This window comes from Oncorhynchus kisutch, linkage group LG15, assembly GCF_002021735.2.
Source record: "Oncorhynchus kisutch isolate 150728-3 linkage group LG15, Okis_V2, whole genome shotgun sequence".
In the NCBI taxonomy this organism is placed as follows: Eukaryota; Metazoa; Chordata; class Actinopteri; order Salmoniformes; family Salmonidae; genus Oncorhynchus; species Oncorhynchus kisutch.
Genome location: NC_034188.2, coordinates 72,610,625 through 72,629,959, shown reverse-complemented (window position 1 = coordinate 72,629,959; position 19,335 = coordinate 72,610,625). Strand labels below are relative to the sequence as shown.

The 19,335-nt window shown below is 42.0% G+C and overlaps 1 protein-coding gene across 1 annotated transcript in view; it reads left to right on the top strand.

The window, feature by feature from the left end:
* Window positions 1-3,121: 3,121 nt before the first annotated feature.
* Window positions 3,122-19,335, top strand: part of LOC109905834 (serine/threonine-protein kinase NLK) — a 163,772-nt gene continuing 147,558 nt past the window's right edge. The window contains exon 1 of the mRNA XM_020503463.2: window positions 3,122-4,750. Coding sequence (XP_020359052.1) covers window positions 4,296-4,750 — 455 coding nt within the window. The 5' untranslated portion in view covers window positions 3,122-4,295. The remainder of the gene's footprint in view (window positions 4,751-19,335) is intronic.

Sequence of the window (19,335 nt, the reverse complement as noted above, 5' to 3'; positions counted from 1 at the left end):
TCCTGTGAAGTCTCTTAAGAAAGCGAGTTCCTAAAAACAGACTCGGACGGAAATGACCTGCTGCTTTAAATAGACCTGTCTTCCACAGAGAGAGACACAGAGAAGACAGGGGAACAGTGAAACTCTCCCATTGTAGCTACCTCATTAACTCTGAAGGTAATGTTGGCACTAGTCTTCATGGCAATGCACATATTTTACTTTGTAGTATATAGAATTTTATAATGTTATATCTTGTTTATTGATATACACGTGTGGGATCGGCAGGTAGCCTAGCGGTTAATAAGAGCTTTGGCCCAGGAACCGAAAGGTTTCTGGTTCGAACCCCCGGGCCGACTAGGTGAAAAATCTAAATGGATCTTAATTTTACCAGTTTCATTGCAGGAGTAAAACAAAAGAAGGTGATAAATAAAAGAAGGTGATAATTTCTGATGGGAAATTCATTTTGATAGGCTACAAGAAGCTATAGTTTGGGTGTAAGCTACGGATGCATTTCGGATACACTTGTATGTCGTAGTAGAGACCAATATATATCTTGTGTTATTAAGCTATATAAAACAACATTTCAGATACATTTTTGTACATTTGATTGTTGCAGTTGTAGGACCTACAGTAATAGGACATTTATTCTGTATGGTGCTTTAGCATTTGAGCAAGTGAGAGAATTTATGTAAGTCACAAGGCAATTTTTTTCAGCAACAACAGAGTGATCAAATTAAGATACAGCATCTGTACAGTGCCTTTTTAAAAAGTAGAGTACATCACCACTTTTCACAATTGTAACATTTTGGCAGAGCTGTGTGTGGTAAGTCTAAATGAGAGCGGCATTACCTAATGCCCCAAATCAACAGTAATATAACTGAAAGTTGATTTTTTATTTTTATTTTTTGGACTGGTCAACAATGAGGTGTATTTGTGTCTCCTTTCGCCATCTTCCCCAATATTAAATTTTTATCATGATGTGCGTGCTGCTTATCTGTTTTCTGCTCCAATTACAAACTATGGTAGCCTCCTCTCTGCCAGGCACATTCCCCTCAGCATTCCTGTGCTGTGACCCCCTCCCCTCTTGTCCTGTGCCTCCAGCAGCACTGTCCGCCCATGTTGCAAACTAATTGGGTGATTGCTCCCCATTAGAGTCGCCATAGCTGGGTCACTCTGCTGTGCTGTAGAGGACAGAGGACATCCCCACAGTAAAAATATAGCTGGAGCCAGATTTTCAATGATTATGTAATACCTTTCTCATTCAATTGAGATCTGTCCAGACTTTTGTGAGGTGAGAATTAGAAGATCAAATAATGTATGACATAGAGGCCCTGTATTGATGTGGGAGATACTTAACTCCTGGCCTTCATTTAGCAATAGGCCTAATGACACTTTAGCCATGTAAACAAACTGAAATCTTGAGTTGCTAACTTTCCGGGTTGCTACTTTCTCGGTTTTAGATTATTTTCCCGGTGTCCATAAAAGAGAGACACAGAGAGAGACTATAGTAAACCGACACAGAGAGAGACTATAGTAAACATACTCCCCAGACACAGAGAGAGACTATAGTAAACCAACACAGAGAGAGACTATAGTAAACATACTCCCCAGACACAGAGAGAGAGAGAGAGACTATAGTAAACATACTCCCCAGACACAGAGAGAGACTATAGTAAACCGACACAGAGAGAGACTATAGTAAACATACTCCCCAGACACAGAGAGAGAGAGAGAGAGACTATAGTAAACATACTCCCCAGACACAGAGAGAGACTATAGTAAACCGACACAGAGAGACTATAGTAAACATACTCCCCAGACACAGAGAAAGACTATAGTATACATACTCCCCAGACACAGAGCGAGAGAGAGACTAGAGTAAACCGACACAGAGAGAGACTATAGTAAACATACTCCCCAGACACAGAGAGAGCGAGAGAGAGAGACTATAGTAAACATACTCCCCAGACACAGAGCGAGAGAGAGACTATAGTAAACCGACACAGAGAGAGACTATAGTAAACATACTCCCCAGACACAGAGAGGAGAGAGACTATAGTAAACATACTCCCCAGACACAGAGCGAGAGAGAGACTATAGTAAACCGACACAGAGAGAGACTATAGTAAACATACTCCCCAGACACAGAGCGAGAGAGAGACTATAGTAAACCGACACAGAGAGAGACTATGGTAAATATACTCCCCAGACACAGAGAGGAGAGAGACTATAGTAGCCTTCTCCCCAGACACTAATTAGTGGCAATATTTAATGAGATATGTTTGACATATTTACTTGGACTGCAGGTGTCTATGGCTGCCCACCTGCACTTGTCAGACCATGATGTTCACAATCTCTCAAAGCAATGTACCTGGATCTTTCTGCAGGGATGTGATAGTTACACCACCTCAGAGAGGGGCAACAAAAATGACATTTTATTTGTTGTTATGCTATTGTCTTTTAGGAATGATTATGATAGAACTAACACTGCATTAAGGTACCGTTTTTGATGGGCGTGTAAAAGGGTTTTCAACCTATAAAATGTTTTTAGAAAGTTAATTATTTGCCTAGTTCGTTTATAAATCATTAATAGCCTGAACAGGCAGTCGATAACGCATTTGCTAAAGTTGTGTGATCGTGATTTTGATGGGTAACACTGTTACCAAGTGTCTATAATAACAACATGTAGGCTATACAATAAATCAATATTTTTCGGCATGTGTATAGATAGCATATAGGCTAGGCTACTGAATGCAATTTTCAAAACCCTTGCAATATATGAAGAGACGTAAGCAGTTACTGGTTACATCTTATGTCTATCACTGTGCGTAAAAGATAACGTTCTTGTTGAGCGGATAATGATTGGGTCGCGCTCCTCGTGTAATTTGTACGAGCAACTGGAGCCCGTGTTCTCCATTCGGGTTCAACTGTTCTATTCATATTTCACTGCGACCTACAAGTCTAGGTCTCCACAATGGCGGTAGTTTCAAGTGTCCACAGGCCTTGACTTTTGTGGTAAATCCTCGGTTGCTATCTGGATGCAACTGATTGGCTAAAAAACATAAAAAACGTCAAACTCGTCTTCTGATTGGAGCCACAGCCTTCCATCACTGAGTGGTTGGGTTCTCTGGCTGTGCATGTTTCCTAGGTCCTGACAGCACCATCCGGCTGGAGGGAGTCGACACTGGCTGCTTGTTTTCTAAATACAAGGGACTTTTGGATATTTTTTGTTTTTATTCATATTTTCCTTTAATGGATTTATGTGTGTGCTGCGTAGGGAGATAGTGTGCGGAACAAGCTGAACACACGGGATCCAATGGGGAAAATAAGTTGACTGTGCTGTCGGAAGAATTTGTTTTCCTCGTTATCCAGAAAAAAATATAGCTAATTTTATCAACATGATTCGGATTTCTGGAGTCTGGGGTTGCGGGAATTGTGACATCTGAGGGAGGACAACGGTCCGTAGCCTATTTCTACAAGACATCGTAAACGGCAACATTGTATCACATCTCGGTAGCGTTCTCGCTTTGCTTGGGTCTATTTGTTCTTGCAGTCAGTCTACTGCTACATAATATTGGAATTGTTGTTATATGCGGAACATTTGAAGTCTCCCATACTGTTCTTGCAACGCCTACTACAAGTGGCTATCAAGCAAACAACGGTAGCTCGACCTAAACCCGAATAACTTCTGCAAACTGCATGCAGCACAGGCGGTGGGAACAACGGCGGTGCTGGACCAGACAATATGGCAAACTTGAGTAATGAAAGATGAATGCTGTGCTATTTCCCATGTGATACATATCGGTTTCCCTTTTAATATCAAGAAGGGGAAATTGACCGAGTTTCGTCAGTGGAGAGGGGGACGCCACTTCCAACATGAGGGAGACCTAGGGCCGTGGATAATTTATTTATTGTGGGGGGTGCGGGTTCTTTTCTGTCGCATTTTTTATTTAAAAATGTTAACAAAATATACTTCATTTACATTTTAATTATTGCAATAGTTTAGTGGCCTATCTGCTATCGGTGCATGCGGAAGAAAATGTAATTACGAGAAGTAGGTCAGATCCGTGTAATGATAAAGCTTTCAGGGAGAGTGAGGTTGATCTCAGAATTATAGCTGACATGTTTATTTAATTCAAACCTTTTCAAGTTGGTTTTGTTGATTGTATGCATCGGGTCACAACCAATGACCAGTTAAACTCCATCTGCCCAATCCTATAGCCTGCCTTCACCTGGGATATTATTTTCGCGTAAAATAAAAGGCGCATTTTCACCTATATCCCTCCTTTCCTTTCTTTTTTATTGTTATTGAGTGAATGGCTTTGTGCGGAACAACGGCTGCCAATGCCGCAAAAATGATGGCTGCATACAACGGTGGCGCCTCGGCAGTTGCTGCCCATCACCCGCACCATCACCACCAACTACCGCATCTCCCACCTCCCCATCTCCACCACCATCACCACCCGGGCCAGCATCACTTGCAACACCCCGGCTCTGCCGCCGCTGTCCACCCTGTACAACAACACGCTTCTACAGCAGCAGCTGCAGCGGCAGCCGCGGTAATGCTGAACCCGAGCCAGCAACAACCATACTTTCCCTCGCCAGCTCCTGGACAAGCCCCCGGCCCGGCAGCGGCAGCGGCACCTGCCCAAGTTCAAGCTGCGGCTGTCAAAGCTCACCACCACCATCATCAACACTCGCACCACTTACAGCCGCAGTTGGACATAGAGCCCGACAGACCCATCGGCTATGGAGCTTTTGGGGTGGTCTGGTAAGTGTTACAAATATGTTTACCTACCTACTGGATGAATGTGTGATGCCATGCGCTCTCTCTAAGGAGGCCGTGTGCACGTGACCTGACCTTGTGTAGTAGTAGGCTGCAAAGTTAGGTATGAATCAATATGTAGGCCTATGTTGTGATTATGTCAGTAACAGTTACAGTTATTCAACATTTTGGTTCCCATTAGGTGGAATCACAGGCCAAAAATCTTCAGAAGTGAGACTGAACTCACCTCCCCTATATCCCCCTACTCAAAATCTAGGTATGTTTATGTACTGTTTAGTAGCTTATGAAGCATATCCAATTTCCAAGGTTGAGGTGAAAAAAATGTGAGTGTGAAGGTGGGGGGGTAAATAGCTTTTGATGCACAGCTCTCTGATCCAGGGACCTGTCCTGGGGGTAACATCCCCAGATTTAACCATAAGCTGTTTTTAAGACTTGGGATTAGGCTTTCATCTGTTTCTGGGCTCTCTTCAAGGGGCCAAGGCTCCCAACCTGGCCATGTTCAAGTGCCTTAGTTTTGGAAATACATTAGTTGGCCTATAGAACCACATTGCGTTCTTCACGTCTTCAAAGTACAGAGCACATGTGGATTCCGAGGGGCCTTGATGTTGCTACCAGTGCAATAACATCGTAATTACTACTACAGTATTACTGCAGCACTGTTATCACTCAGCAAGTGTCCTGTTTGTCAGTGATCAGTCATCTCATGGACCACCTCAGTCAAACTCTACCTGCCATTTTCTTTTCTCCACTCTAAAAACAACCCATTAATATACCTATACTACTCCTACTGTACATCTCAAGGGGCCATATAGGGTGATTCCACGCCAGCGGGAGCTGAATAATTTTTTTGTATCTGAGTTTTCGGGCAATTCTTACCTAGAAACTTTATTGGGAGGAAGTATGTTTGAAATGCTTTTTACATTTGTATCATCATGAAAGTGGGCATTTTAGGCCCTTTTAGACCTATACACTGAGTGTACAAAACATTATGAACTAATCTTTCCATGACATAGACTGACCAGGTGAATCCAGTTGAAAGCTATGATCCCTTACTGTTGTCACCTGTTAAATCCACTTCAATCAGCGTAGATGAAGGGGAGGAACAGGTTAAAGGATTTTTAATCCTTGAGACATGGATTGCGTGTGTGTGCCATTGAAAGGGTGAATGGGCAAGACAGAAGATTTAAGTGCCTTTGAACGGGGTATGGTAGTAGAAGCCAGGAGCACCAGTTTCTGTGTGTCAAGAACTACAACACGGCTGGGTTTTCCACACTACAGTTTCCTGTGTGTATCAAAAATGGTCCACCAGCCAAAGGACATCCAGCCAACTTGACTCAACTGTGGGAAGCATATTAGTCAACATGGGCCAGCATACCTGTGGAATGCTTTCAACACCATGTAGAGTACTTGTCCTGACTAATTGAGGCTGTTCTGAGGGCAAAGCGGGGTGCAACTCAATATTAGGAACGTGTTTTGTACACTCAGTGTACATGCCTCCTGTAAGACCTTATGATCCGTGTACCATACATGATACAGACAACATCTTGGTATCTTTATTATTCTTATAGTGTGCGCTAACATAATGGAGTATGTTTAGATTCTGAAATACACATTTTCACAGTAATTTATTCAACATTAAAACAATTAATATGAGTATCTCAAATCTACCATTTTCGAGTTTGGAACAAAATACTCTTCAAAACACATAATATTTCCAGAGTGGGCTCTGATACTTTAAATTATTTTATTGATAGAAATTGACATTATAGGTCATTAACCAATCACAGCCCTCCTTTAGGATGGAACATTCAGTAAATCACCAGCAGAGGGAGTTCCCTTTGAATCCATTTACCATTAACTGTGTTGGTGGTGCTCAATGATCAGAACTTCAGAATTAGCAAAGTCCTCTCTGGAAATGTGATGTACTTGTAGAGTATATTGTTACGAACAATATGTCTTAAAATTAACTAAACCTAAAAGGGTGGTTTTGAGATATTCATATTTTTAATGTTGAATAAATGACTGTGAAAGTGTATATTTCAGAATCTAGACATTACTCCATATGTTAAAGCACACTATAAGGAGTATAATGACACTAATATGTTGTCTGTATCATGTATGGTTCACAAATCATACGGTCTTACAGGAGGCATGTATAGGTCTAAAAAGGGCCTAAAATGGCCACTTTCATCAGGATTTTCTCAAAAATAATTTGTGATACAAATGTAATAAGCATTTCAAACATGCTTCCTCCCAATAAAGTTTCTATGTGAGAATTGCCAGAACAATCTGAGACCAAAAATATTTTCCGCTGCCATGGAATCACTCTATTAGGTACAGTTGAAGTCCGACGTTTACATACACCTTAGCCAAATACATTTAATCAGAGTAAAAATTCCCTGTCTTAGGTCAGTTAGGATCACCACTTTATTTTAAGAATGTGAAATGTCAGAATAATAGTAGAGAGTGATTTATTTCAGCTTTTATTTCTTTCATCACATTCCCAGTGGGTCAGAAGTTTACATACACTCAATTAGTATTTGGTAGCATTGCCTTTAAACTGTTTAACTTGGATCAAACGTTTCGTGTAGCCTTCCACAAGCTTCCCACAAAAAGTTCCCACATTCCTCCTGACAGAGCTGGTGTAACTGAGTCAGGTTTGTTCGGCCTCCTTTCTCGCACACACTTTTTCAGTTCTGCCCACAAATATTTCTATGGGATTGAGGTCAGGGCTTTGTGATGGCAACTCTGATACATTGACTTTGTTGTCCTTAAGCCATTTTGCCACAACTTTGGAAGTATGCTTGGGGTCATTGTCCATTAGGAAGACCCATTTGCGACCCATTTAACTTCCTGACTGATGTCTTGAGATGTTGCTTCAATATATACACATCATTTTTGTTCCTCGTGATTACATTTATTTTGTGAATTGCACCAGTCCCTCCTGCAGCAAAGCACCCCCACAACATGATGCTGCCACCCCCTGTGCTTCACGGTTGGGATGGTGTTCTTCGGCTTGCATTCCTCCCCCTTTTTCCTCCAAACATAACGATGGTCATTATGGCCAAACAGTTCTATTTTTATTTCATCAGACCAGAAAAGTACAATCTTCGTCCCATGTGCAGTTGCAAACCGTAGTCTGGCTTTTTTTATGCCGGTTTTGGAGCAGTGGCTTCTTCCTTGCTGAGCGGCCTTTCAGGTTATGTCTATATAGGACTTGTTTTACTGTGGATATAGATACTTTTGTACCTGTTTCCTCCAGCATCTTTACAAGGACCTTTGCTGTTGTTCTGGGATTGATTTGCACTTTTCACACAAGTACATTCATCTCTAGGAGACAGAACGCGTCTCCTGCCTGAGCGGTATGACGGCTGCGTGGTCCCATGGTGGTTATACTTGCGTACTATTGTTTGTACAGATGAATGTGGTACCTTCAGGCGTTTGGAAATTGCTCCCAAGGATCAACCAGACTTGTGGTCTACAATTTATTTTCTGAGGTCTTGGCTGATTGCTTGACATCATAGAAAAATCAAAAGAAAAGAGCCACTGAGTTTGAAGGTAGGCCTTGAAATACATCCACAGGTACACCTCCAATTGACTCAAATTATGTCAATTTGCCTATCAGAAGCTTCTAAGGCCATGACATAATTTTCTGGAATTTTACAAGTTGTTTAAAGGCACTGTCAACTTAGTGTATGTAAACTTCTGACCCACTGGAATTGTGATACAGTGAATTATAAGTGAAATAATCTGTACCTTAAACAATTGTTGGAAAAATTACTTGTTATGTGCAAAGTAGATGTCCTAACCGACTTGCATAAACTATAGTTTGTTAACAAGAAATTTGTGGAGTGGTTGAAAAACAAGTTTTAATGACTCCAACCTAAGTGTATGTAAATTTCCGACTTCAACTGTATTTAAGTAATATGTTGTTGGCCCCACCTAGTCTTCCAGTGGCATTAGAGAACATTCCACCCTATTGCTTACTCCCATCAGTTTCCATCAGATCTGAAAACAGTTAAGGGATAAAGGGTTATTTTGGGTCTGGGCATATACAGTATTTCTAGCTGGGCTTATGTTTGGAGTTGGAGGGTAATGAATTCTGCTTGTTATAGTCTTTCTTGCACACACCATTGGTCAGGGTCACCGTCTTCCCCCTCCAACTTTTCCTGCTCCCCCTGTTCCGTGCATCCCCAGCAACACCAGACCGCCTCTGTAATCTTAGCCTGACCTTTCCTCAAAATCACTTTCTGTTGCTCATTGTCTGATTTTAATCTGCACCACTGCTGCCCGCCTGTATATTTATAGCGCTGTACTCGCTAAAGGCACAAAGGTTTTCAGGAGCTTGCCCCTCCCTCCCAGAGACCCATCCAGCTGAGCACTCAAGGCCTCTTATTTTAAAAACAAAGTTGCACTCAGACTCAGTCCAATGTGTTTTTAATGTATTTCAGTACTAAATATTAATCTTGAAAATACAGCTTCATAATGAGGAGGGTGTTTATAAAGCTTGGTGGGAGGTTTAGTCTGATCAGGCAAACGTCAGCAATGTAAGGATTTTCTGTTGGTGTTAATCATTGGATTAATTAATCATTGGAATATCACAGTTTTCCGACCAGGTGTTCAAGGAATGGTAGTGTTTATTTTATTTATTTATTCTAAAAAGTCTCTATATATCTCTATATATGGACCCTTTCTTTCTAAAATTATCTGCTGAAATTGTTGCAACCCCTATTACTAGCCTGTTCAACCTCTCTTTCGTGTCGTCTGAATATCCCAAAGATTGGAAAGCAGCTGCGGTCATCCCCCTCTTCAAAGGGGGGGACACTCTTGACCCAAACTGCTACAGACCTATATCTATCCTACCCTGCCTTTCTAAGGTCTTCGAAAGCTAAGTCAACAAACAGATTACCGACCATTTCGAATCCCACCATACCTTCTCCGCTATGCAATCTGGTTTCAGAGCTGGTCATGGGTGCACCTCAGCCACGCTCAAGGTCCTAAACGATATCTTAACCGCCATCGATAAGAAACAATACTGTGTAGTGGTATTCATTGACCTGGCCAAGGCTTTCGACTCTGTCAATCACCACATCCTCATCGGCAGATTCGATAGCCTTGGTTTCTCAAATGATTGCCTCGCCTGGTTCACCAACTACTTCTCTGATAGAGTTCAGTGTGTCAAATCGGGGGGCCTGTTGTCCGGGCCTATGGCAGTCTCTATGGGGGTGCCACAGGGTTCAATTCTTGGACTGACTCTCTTCTCTGTATACATCAATGATGTCGCTCTTGCTGCTGGTGAGTCTCTGATCCACCTCTACGCAGACAACACCATTCTGTATACTTCTGGCCCTTCTTTGGACACTGTGTTAACAACCCTCCAGACAAGCTTCAATGCCATACAACTCTCCTTCTGTGGCCTCCAATTGCTCTTAAATACAAGTAAAACTAAATGCATGCTCTTCAACCGATCGCTGCCTGCACCTGTCCGCCCGTCCAACATCACTACTCTGGACGGTTCTGACTTAGAATATGTAGACAACTACAAATACCTAGGTGTCTGGTTAGACTGTAAACTCTCCTTCCAGACCCACATCAAACATCTCCAATCCAAAGTTAAATCTAGAATTGGCTTCCTACTTCGCAACAAAGCATCCTTCACTCATGCTGCCAAACATACCCTTGTAAAACTGACCATCCTACCGATCCTCGACTTCGGCGATGTCATTTACAAAATAGCCTCCAATACCCTACTCAATAAATTGGATGCAGTCTATCACAGTGCCATCCGTTTTGTCACCAAAGCCCCATATACTACCCATCACTGCGACCTGTACGCTCTCGTTGGCTGGCCCTCGCTTCATACTCGTCGCCAAACCCACTGGCTCCAGGTCATCTACAAGACCCTGCTAGGGAAAGTCCCCTCTTATCTCAGCTCGCTGGTCACCATAGCAGCACCCACTTGTAGCACGCGCTCCAACAGGTATATCTCTCTGGTCACCCCCAAAACCAATTCTTCCTTTGGCCGCCTCTCCTTCCAGTTCTCTGCTGCCAATGACTGGAACGAACTACAAAAATCTCTGAAACTGGAAACACTTATCTCCCTCACTAGTTTTAAGCACCAGGTGTCAGAGCAGCTCACAGATTACTGCACCTGTACATAGCCCATATATAATTTAGCCCAAACAACTACCTCTCCCCCTCCTGTATTTATTTATTTTGCTCCTTTGCACCCCATTATTTCTATCTTTACTTTGCACTTTCTTCCAATGCACATCTACCATTCCAGTGTTTTACTTGCTATATTGTATTTACTTTGCCACCATGGCCTTTTTTTGCCTTTACCTCCCTTATCTCACCTCATTTGCTCACATTGTATATAGACTTAATTTCTACTGTATTATTTACTCCATGTGTAACTCTGTGTTGTCGTATGTGTCGAACTGCTTTGCTTTATCTTGGCCAGGTCGCAATTGTAAATGAGAATTTGTTCTCAACTTGCCTACCTGGTTAAATAAAGGTGAAATAAAATGAATAAATAAATATAAACGGATTATATAGGCTACATGTGAGCAGACCAACACCAGTGCTGGCCTGGCAGGCACATGATCAGGGATATCCCGAAGCAGTGGTGGCTCCCTTCAACACCATCTAAGTTGGAGGTCTGACTCATGTTGTGGAGTTAGTTAAAGCCATAAGTAACTGCATAGCTATCCGTTCCAAACCAGAGCCAAAATACGGGGCAGGAAACCTGCAGTGGGGGGCTATTAGTTATCAGTGGACCGTCTCTCTTGGAGTGCCCTCCAGTGCAGTAAATGCATCGAAGTGCTCAGTGATGCGTGCAGTGATGCGTGCAGCTGTGAAATGTGGAGTAAATTGGCTTTGCCCTGGCATAGAGAGCTTGTGTCATGTGCTCAACTGGGTACAGCCCAGATGGAATTCGGCTTCTCAGGTTAAATTTTAATTCCTTTGGCTATCTATACGCTTAAGCCAAGGGCTCTAAAACTAGCAGCACATGGCAGTGTAGCTAATCTCCTCCTATGGGAAAAGAGGATATTTTGTCTTGCATTGAGTGTTTATCCATTGATACTCTTAGTTAGATTATTCATGTGCATTCATGCATGTTGCGACCGGACTTTTGACCGAAGAATCTTAGTTCTACAATGGTTGGGAATGATTACTTGTGGTGGGCGAGGGAGAGGTTGTTATTGTAAAGTGGGGGTGACTGGGACGACTTCACAAAGATAATAAGTCAAATCTTTATTTAGAAATGAATGACTCTAGGAAAGGGCAAACATTTTATTTGAAGAAAATATGAATTCATATCTTCGAAATAAAAATCCCAGTAGTTATCAACCACCTTTCTTTCATCCACCCTGTGTTTTCAGATCAGTGTACCAAAGGAGATTAGGATAGGAGTCTATAAAAACAACACCTGTTGAAAAGCTGGCTCCACTCTGATTATGTCTGTCTGTCTGTCTGCTCCAGGAGTGTACTGGACCCAGCTGATCTCTCTCTCTACTTCTCAACCAAACTTTACTCTAAAGTCCAACAGGTATTTGTTGTTATCAAAGCGGTTCCAAAACCAAACCATTTGCTTCTGTAACTAACACAGTTGTAAGAAGCATTAGACATGGGTAAACTGTGACATTATGAATAAAATGATGTTTTTGTGACTGTAAACGAAGGACAGTAGAGCTTGTAGAACATGTCTGTCTTCATATTTTGTGCAGGAGGTGCTGCTTATGTTAGGAATGTACTGGGTTGTTTTATTAATGGCCTCTAAAACTAGCAGCACATGGCAGTGTAGCTAATCTCCTCCTATGGGCAAAGATTATATTTTGTCTTGCATTGAGTGTTTATCCATTGATACTCTTAGTTAGATTATTCATGTAGATTATTCGTAGCACGCTCTCCAGCAGGTATATTTCACTGGTCACCCCCAAAGCCAATTCCTCCTTCGGCCGCTTTTCCTTCCAGTTCTCTGCTGCCAATGACTGGAACGAACTGCAAAAATCACTGAAGCTGGAGACTCATATCTCCCTCACTAGCTTTAAGCACCAGCTGTCAGAGCAGCTCACTGCACCTGTACATAGCCCATCTGTAAATAGCCCATCCAACTGCCTCATCACCATATTGTTATTTATTTGTATTTATTTTGCTCCTTTTCGCCCCAGTACCGCTACTTGCACACTCATCTTCTGCACATCTATCACCCCAGTGTTTAATTTGCCATACTGTAATAATTGCGCCACTATGGCCTATTTATTGCCTCACCACCCTTATCCTACCTCATTTGCACACACTGTATATATCAAATCAAATGTATTTATATAGCCCTTCTTAGATCAGCTGATATCTCAAAGTGCTGTACAGAAACCCAGCCTAAAACAACAAACAGCAAGCAATGCAGGTGTAGAAGCATGTTGGCAAGGAAAAACTCCCTACAAAGGCCAAAACCTAGGAAGAAACCTAGAGAGGAACCGGGCTATGGGTGGCCAGTCCTCTTCTGGCTGTGGTGGGTGGAGATTATAACAGAACATGGCCAAGATGTTCGTAAATGACCAGCATGGTCAAATAATAATAATCACAGTAGTTGTCGAGGGTTCGACGGGTCAGCACCTCAGGAGTAAATGTCAGTTGGCTTTTCATAGCCGATCATTGAGAGTATCTCTTCCGCTCCTGCTGTCTCTAGAGAGTTGAAAACACCGGGTCTGGGACAGGTAGCATGTCCGGTAAACAGGTCTGGGTTCCATAGCCGCAGGCAGAATAGTTGAAACTGGAGCATATATATAGACTTTCTCTATTGTATTATTGACTGTATGTTTGTTTATTCCATGTGTAACTCTGTTGTTGTTTGTGTCGCACTGCTTTCCTTTATCTTGGCCAGGTCGCAGTTGTAAATGACAACTTGTTCTCAACTAGCCTACCTGGTTAAATAAAGGTTAAATAAAAAATAAATAAATTGCAAGTGCGCACCAGCAAGAGGCCGTTGTTTGGTTAGCGATGCTTCTGTAGCGCTCAAGTCAATGCAGAGTTTGCAAAGCAAATAGCCACTGGATTGATGCAAATAATCATGATATCACTCACTTCTTTGTAGTTAACATTTAATTTAGAAGGATTTTGGGAAGACTTTCATACCAAAAGTAGGCTATCATTAGTGTAATCGCTAATGGCTACACATAGGCACAAACGCACACACACAGGGGTGTTCCTGTGCCGTTTCAGAAATTTGCTGGAAAATACAAATCACTGATGCATGTTGTTCATGTCTTAGGATTAACTTAGACAAATTAATGCATTTTCTAAGTTCAATACATTTAGTTGATTTCCTGCTCAATACCTTTTTGATATTGTTGAATTTTGTTTTAATGTCTGGATTCCGTGATTCAGTCCGCTTTCTCCGCAAGGCAGATTTTATAGGGCACTATGTTTCCAAATGCATTTGTGACACAAATCCCATCCAAGTTTTGGGACCTTTATTAGTTTCTTTAACCGATCATGTTCAAATCGTGGGATTTGTGCCACAAAAGCTAAAATGTTAGCATTTGGAACAGTGCGAGGGAAATACAACCAAAGCATGGATTGCTGTCATACCTTGTCCATTGACTGCTTACAGGGTAAGGAAATCAAGGTAATTTGGGTGAACTATCCCTTTAAGTTGTTGGTTTCCGTGCTATTAGCTGGGGTTTGATCCTTGTGTGGAATGTGTTTGTGTGGTCACAAAGAGATGATTGGGGTTTGATCCTTATGTGGAATGTGTTTGTGTGGTCACAAAGAGATGAGTGGGGTTTGATCCTTATGTGGAATGTGTTTGTGTGGTCACAAAGAGATGAGTGAGGTTTGATCCTTATGTGGAATGTGTTTGTGTGGTCACAGAGAGATGATTGGGGGTTGATCCTTATGTGGAATGTGTTTGTGTGGTCACAAAGAGATGAGTGGGGTTTGATCCTTATGTGGAATGTGTTTGTGTGGTCACAGAGAGATGATTGGGGTTTGATCCTTATGTGGAATGTGTTTGTGTGGTCACAGAGAGATGATTGGGGTTTGATCCTTATGTGGAATGTGTTTGTGTGGTCACAAAGAGATGATTGGGGTTTGATCCTTATGTGGAATGTGTTTGTGTGGTCACAAAGAGATGAGTGGGGTTTGATCCTTATGTGGAATGTGTTTGTGTGGTCACAAAGAGATGAGTGAGGTTTGATCCTTATGTGGAATGTGTTTGTGTGGTCACAGAGAGATGATTGGGGTTTGATCCTTATGTGGAATGTGTTTGTGTGGTCACAGAGAGATGATTGGGGTTTGATCCTTATGGGGAATGTGTTTGTGTGGTCACAGAGAGATGATTGGGGTTTGATCCTTATGTGGAATGTGTTTGTGTGGTCACAAAGAGATGATTGGGGTTTGAGGTGTTAAGACCTGCCCCCTCCTCCTTAGCCTAATAACTCTCTCTCTCTCTCTCTTTCTCTCTCTCACTCACATACACACACACACATCCTTTTGGTTTATTGGTTCAAAGAGGCTGCTTGTTCCCAGTTGCCATCTTCATGTTTGTAACCTGATATTCTTTATTCCAGTATTGTTTTAAAGAGTTGAGAAGTGAGGAAAGGTTCAGACTTGTGTGTGTGTGTGTTTTTCTCTCTTGCCTTGCCCTGTGTCAGACTCATTGACCTGTGTGACCTGCAGTGAGATGTTGATCAAACGCTGGTCAGGTCACTCTTCCAGAAGTGTTTGCAAGGCAGGTGAAATAGATTTAGACTACAAACTCTGCTGATTGAGCTTAAGAGAAACATTAGGAGGTGAATGACAATCAATGGATTAATGATGACAAAAGTTCCTTTAAGTGTTTAATTGTTAACCTTCATGTGCAGGTACAATACCTGGGTAAATGAGAGACTAGAAGTATATCAAAAGATTAGAACAACAAGCAAATACATTTTTGAAAACCTTACATCAGACTTTAAGAAAAAGCTAGTCTTACCCTCAGTTAAAGTTCTTTTACACTAAAGCTACCTTATTCAGGACATAATATGTAACTAGTCTCTGACTGGTCTTCTGGTAATCCACACATTATCCAATGTCGCTGATTCCAGGGCTGACATGAAGGAAGTGGTGCGTTTACAGTGACCTTTGACCCTCTGTTGCTCACAATGACCCTTGTACAGCACACCACCATACTTGCAGCTCAATACCAACTTTACAGTTCACCAACACAGCACCGTCATTGTGTGTATCGTGTCGTGTCCCAGTCAACAAAACAAAACACCCCTTTCCCCAGATTATCCATGTTAACCATTGACTTTCCAGCCTCATTCACTGTTGTTTTTTTGTTTTTTTGGGATGATTATGAATCCTGCAGACTGGCTGCTTGAGGCTTTTAATACCCTGAGCATAAAAGGCTCTCAGACAGCCTGTTTTCTTTAAAGCAGCAGCAGCCACGTCAGTCAGAAGCAGCTCTTAAGAGGCCTGCATTTGGCAGATGCACAGACTAAGACGAGCGGCGAGCGCAGGACTTACCTTTTGAAGTACTGCTGGGGTGAAGGGAGGGAAATGCTGTTATGGATATATGCCTGTTTAACCCTACAGTCACCTGCGGCTGGCAGCTTATCCCAGACCTCGTTGACCCTGTCCACAACTCCACACTTCATAACAGCAATCAACAGCTGTTTCAGAATGTTCCTAGTACGCAGAGGGGGTCCAGATTGCGGTAGTCATGTAACTGGGGGTTTTAGCTCAAATCAAATAAAAAACTATCCATGCTTGTTTTCTTAGCTTAGCTGATCTTGGCTGAGAAACTGACAAAGAAGCCTCACAATAGAGAGAACTCACTGTCTGATGTCAGTTGTCGTATGTGAATGTTTTGTAATCGGCGCAATCGGTCGGCCGATGCAATTGATGAGGCAGAACTCAAATGCCTGTTAAAATACTAATCAGAGAGAGTGTCTCTTTAGCTTTGCTGAAGCAGGGATGACGAATGCTTGACAGTGTCCCTCTCATCCTTAGAAAATTCAGCTGTTAATTAAAAATGCATTGCCAAAGACGACATCTTGATTTAAAGGCCTGGCACTCATGTTTATTTTTAGCTTCTCTATTAGATTGTGAGCACGTTTCCCAAAGAGAGCATTTCCCATCTGCCTCCTCAGGACTCCTATCCTGAGAATAGGGCTCTCTTTCTTTAGCTGACCTAAGATAGGAAAAATCATATGCTGTTAATTGCTAGGTTTTCCTTAACACTGGGGCAAGATGTACAAATTCACTGTTCTTACTGGTTTGTTACAGACAGAGGGTCCTCTTTGCCACATATGGCCCTCTTGAAGTCACACCAGACTCTTCCACACATAAACCTGTCTTTACATGTGACTCACATGTTACACATACAGCAAGACGTACTGCCTGTGGTCCGCCACTCGGGTGACCAGCTGGCATGACTCAGTGTTTGGTTGACGCTCGTAGGATTGCCATGGAGGAGGGCCAGGAATGCCCACGACTAATGAGCCAGCCCAGCCCAGTGCGCTCTGTGATCCGTGCGTGCTAGAGCTGAGTTAGTACTTCCCTGGATATTGGCTCACTGCAAGGCAAGCTGACATGGGATAACTTCAAGCTGATACTTCAGCCTCTCTCTCTCTCTCTCTCTCTCTCTCTCTCTCTCTCTCTCTCTCTCTCTCTCTCTCTATCTCTCAGAGAGTGGGAGATGGGCAGATGGCAGATAAGGCCATCGATTAGAAGGCTCTGGGGAACAGGAATAGAGATAAAGGGAGGGAGAGGGGAGCCCAGCGTCTAAGAGTGTTTTCACATATAGTCCACTTTAAAATAACCAATCTTAGTCATCTTTAAAGTGATCTCTGGGGTAAAAAAAAAAGCTCAATAACTCAGTTCTCTTTGTGTTCACACTGCCCTTGCCTTTGAGTGAGGACTTAGCTCTCTTGCCAGTTCACGTTAACATTTTTGTTGTCCGAGTCCTCTTTCTATTACATAGTTCAGGACAATCATACCATTTAGGAAGCTAATAGATAATTATAATCCAAACATAATATTAACACGTAAATATTACTTGTAACAGGATAAATAGCAGAAGAATAACTGCAGATTGAATAATGCTTAAAAAGTATACTCAATGTAGGCTACTGCCCCTTTATAAAAGCCCCCCCTTTTCAATTTTTGCCTAAAATGACATACCCAAATCTAACTGCCTGTAGCTCAGGCCCTGAAGCAAGGATATGCATAATCTTAGTACCATTTAAAAGCAAACACTTTGAAGTTTGTGGGAATATGAATTGAATGTAGGATAATATAATACAATAGATCTGGTGGAAGAAAATACAAAGAATAACAACAACTTTTTTTCTACCACCATCTTTGAAATGCAACAACTGTCCCAGTTCTAGCCGTCACTCTGGTTGTAGTTCCGATGGTGTCGACAAGATGGCAGCAGTGTATGTGCAACGTTTCAGACGGATAACTTGAGTATGAGCGAACTGCACGACAGTTAGTGCGATGTCACCCAGGTACATTTGCGCAAATCGTAAAGGAGACATTTGCATTCATATGACATTTTTCTGCAAGAATATCATCAAATCTGTGTACTTGGACTGAATCAGCTTTTCCAGTATTAGTAGCCATATTATAAGTTCAACATTTGCAAAACCACCAGTTTTCATAACTTCATAACTCTGAATATTCTTTAAATTTTTGTCCAAAAGGGAAAGGCATGCTGTCGCACAAGGTTAGTAGCTACATTTTACGACAGATACAGGGTTTCCGGATACTCCGGTAAAGCCCCGCTCATTGGCTATCTAGCTAGCTTTGTTTGACCCCGATTGGTGCTTATTTGACAAAGTTAGAGCCATTCAAGTGAAGACCGCCCGCGTCATTGGCGTGCCATGAAGGCATCGCTCTCTGATCAAACATGGTGTTCTATAGGATATACTACACCCCTAATGATATAGTGAAGTCTGGTTACGTTCTAGGATCTCTGAGGAATGCATACGAATGTGATTTGACTTGTTGAAACAACGTTTAGGGTTACCTTTTCACAGATTCCCTTCTTTGCAAATTGAACGAGTGGAAATACAAAATTGATCGTGCTACATGGACCCCTTTAGGATATGAGAAAGGATTTTAATCTAACAAAACGACACTTCATGTTATCTCCGGGAACCTTTGGATGATAAACCAGAGCAAGATTTCAGAATGTAAGTACACATTTCACCTTCAGAGGTGAATTTATCAAACCAATCGCAGTGAAAAAAGTGTTTTGGTGTTAGGAGCTCTCAAACAATAGCATGGCATCGCAGCAATAAATTCTGCAAATTGAACAGTGCTGTTATATTAACAAGAATTGAAGCTTTCAGCTGATATAAGACACATATATGTACCGACATTTGTTGTTTCTCTAAAATCTTCATGCAGCGCCATGTGTCATGATCGATTTACAACTGTAACTGTCCCGTTGACGGGACGACTATCCCTACGAAGTCTATTAGAGCTTGCATTGATTTTGTACCCTATGTTGTGATTCTCACCAAATATGTTGGCATTTTCTCGCAATATTCAAACCCCACAATCAAAAAAAT